This window comes from Austrofundulus limnaeus, unplaced genomic scaffold, assembly GCF_001266775.1.
Source record: "Austrofundulus limnaeus strain Quisiro unplaced genomic scaffold, Austrofundulus_limnaeus-1.0 Scaffold415, whole genome shotgun sequence".
Lineage (NCBI taxonomy): Eukaryota > Metazoa > Chordata > Actinopteri > Cyprinodontiformes > Rivulidae > Austrofundulus > Austrofundulus limnaeus.
The window spans coordinates 26,655-29,663 of record NW_013952817.1 but is presented as its reverse complement, the minus strand read 5'-3'; the positions used below and the strand labels follow the sequence as shown (position 1 = coordinate 29,663).

The 3,009-nt window shown below is 41.5% G+C and overlaps 1 protein-coding gene across 1 annotated transcript in view; it reads left to right on the top strand.

Moving 5' to 3' along the window:
- The window catches only part of LOC106528968 (uncharacterized), a gene marked incomplete in the record, with an annotated part of 5,833 nt that continues 2,824 nt past the window's right edge, over window positions 1-3,009 (top strand). Inside the window, 1 exon segment of the mRNA XM_014024262.1 lies at window positions 1-223. Within this exon segment, the coding sequence (XP_013879716.1) occupies window positions 129-223 (95 nt within the window).

The following is a 3,009-nucleotide window of genomic DNA, read 5'->3' as shown; positions in this document are numbered from 1 at the left end:
TACAACAGTCATGGAGAACGACAATGGGTGGCTTAATTTTATTTTTATTTAATTAAATTTTTATCTTTGATACCAATGTTGTAGCATTATTGACAAAGAAAGTTGTAGTTTGTGTAAATAATTCCACCATGGACTACTTAGGAAACTACTATCAGGAGGATTTACCCAAGGACTTCCAGCTAAAGAAAACTTCTGTCCCTATTGTTCCTCACAAATCTGCAGATGATGACGGTCAGTGATGTGTTGTGTTTTGTGTTGCTGTTCGGCATGAAAATGATTTGTCATTTTGCACACACTGACCGCTCTGCCAAGATCGACTACCGAGGAGGCTAGCTGCTTCGCCTTTCCCCTCTGCCTRGGGAAATGGCAACGACTGTCTGTGCTCCTCGCTTTTCCCCTGTGCTGTCTGTGCTGCACTGGGTGCTGCTGGAGCACGAACCGCCTCCCCCCTTCCACCACTCTGACCTGGGGAAGCAAAGACAGACGAGCGTTTGCCTCCCCGGGCACAAGTCTGTTGCTCACCCCTGGGCTGGCTGCACAGCGCAGGGTGCRTCGTCGTCACCTGATCCAGCTGCGCACAGTTGCGGACACCCACGGGGCTTGGTAGGGACAGACTGGAGCATCTGTCCGAAGTCAGGCGCCTTTGTACTGGGGAGGCCAGCGTGCATCCTTCGCTGCTTCCTGGAGCCGGCGAAGACGAACTGAGGAGMAGTCAATGTCCCTGACTAGCAGCCTGGAGACTCCTGCGCCACAGCGTTCAATTCACGGGAGCCTCCAGGCTTTATGGAGACTCCTGCAGCACAGCACTGGTGACATGGAAGCCTCCAGGCTCGAGTGGCGGACATTGACCGCCCCTCAGTTTGTCTTCGCCAGCTCCAGGAAGCAGCGAAGGACACGCGTTTGCCTCCCCAGCACCAAACAGCCTGACTTCGGTCTAATGATAAGTCCGTCCCTATCAAGCACTGATCGTGACCACACTGTGAGCAGCCTGTCTGCTACCGTTGTAACATCTACTTATACTAGTCATTTGTTTTTACGTTTCTGAAGTTCTAACATAAGCAGCATGTTTGGAGGGCGGAGCTAAGGTAAACAAAAGGTTGGGAGGGGGTTGCCCATGGGGTGGCCAACAGCACCTTTTTGCATAAACAGCTTGTTCTGAAGAGAGCTTAGAACAGGCAGAACTGAGAAGTTGAAATTTCATAATCTGAGATTCATTTTGTGAATTAAATCAAATGAACATATTTTGTCTAGCCCACAGATGGATCTTAACTTGTTCTAGGTTCCCCACAATAGGTCCTTAGGAAAACCCCTTAAGCCCCGTGGGCCCTGTACAGGGCCAGCAGATGGCATCATTGCATTGTTGTTTGCTAAAGTATAAAACTTATTTTTCCAAACTTTTGCTAAGTCCATCACAAAAGGTGTCTTTAATGTTTTTAAAATGAGTCACCAAATTATTTTTGGATAAATATTTATGATTTTAGAGCTATATAAACATTTGTAAGTTACTTGAACAGTCACGGACCGTTTCAGTATCAGGAAGTTCTCCGCATCTGTTGCTGTGCACGTTTTGGTTCCACAGCCCTCCCTTTGGTATCTTTGAAAAAATGAAGCTTTCATAAATTCAGGGATATATCTTGACAGTGTTACTTTTTGTTTGGTGATGTGAAGTTCGTGTGTAACCGAGGGTATAAATAACAGCCCTCATGCGTAAAACGTCAAGGAGGAGTTAGGTTCCATTCAGTGATTTCATGGTGTGCACTCTGGTAGATTTTGATGATGCACAGAGTAAATGTAAAAAGAAAAGGTTATATCATATGCAGAATGAGTCCTATAATAGAAATCAACACTTTTATTTGACCAGATTCCCTTTTATAAAGTAAAAAACCCATTTGGCACAGTTTTGGGTACATTTGGCTAAATTGTGCCAAAATGCCATTTCCGCCTGGCACACTGCTCACTAAAACCTTTGTGAAATGAATATACTTCAACTTATTCAGTCCTACTTTGCTACAATTTTTCTCAAGATGTAGATAATAAAATCTAAGGGCATTCCTGGGTTTTCACAAGAGTTTTCATTGTGTTTTGCAATGTTAATTTTAAAAAATCTTTAGGCGAGGCTAAAAAAATTACATTTTTTTCTTTATTTAATCACAAGTAACTCAGGCACAGTAAGGGTTACAATAGTGGTTTCACTTAAGAAATTCTCTTTAAGATCTTACCTTTACAGAGGTACCAAGAGTTAGCATTTAGACCCTATAACTGTGGAGCTATTCTTGTTTTATTTTGCTGTGTATTTTTGGGCGAAAATTACCTCTAAAACCCCTTAGGGCTTCAGAAATTTTGTTCATTTATAATTTACTTGAGTAATTATTTTTCAGCCAACATTTTCCTTGTACTCCTTACATTTTCACACAAGCATGTACTTCATACTCCTTACATTTAAAAAAAGGTAAGAAGTAGAAAGTCATTACTATTTTTTCATTTTGGCTCGTTATTGTTTAAAAAAAATCTATCCAGATATATGGATAGAGTGTATTTAACAAACCTAGAGGAAACACCATAGGTACATCATATTCTCACCAGGATCCAAGGAACCCCAGGGTTCATGAGCGCTTAGGGATCATTAAAAAATTACAATAAATTCTTAATTTTGTTTTTAATTAATAAAATGCATAAATGAAAATGGACCAGTACAACAAACAAGCCATCACAAAATAACTATTTCCATGGCATTGTTTTAGGGGTTAAATGACCGTAAAATATTAATAAAGCAGCATGAGGTTTATGAGGGAGTCCCTGGAAATTTTTCCTCTCCTGTGTGTACATTTGCACACACAGGGTGGGTTAAAAGACACAGGACACCCTATTTTGATCAAACGTAACGCTTTCAAGATGGTGGCCATGTCCTGGACATATCTTAAAAAATAGGCCTCCTCACCCATTACTTGGGGGTGTTTAGAGATTAAAGTATCCTTTTTCTTTTTCAAATAAAAGGGTGTTCATGTCGGC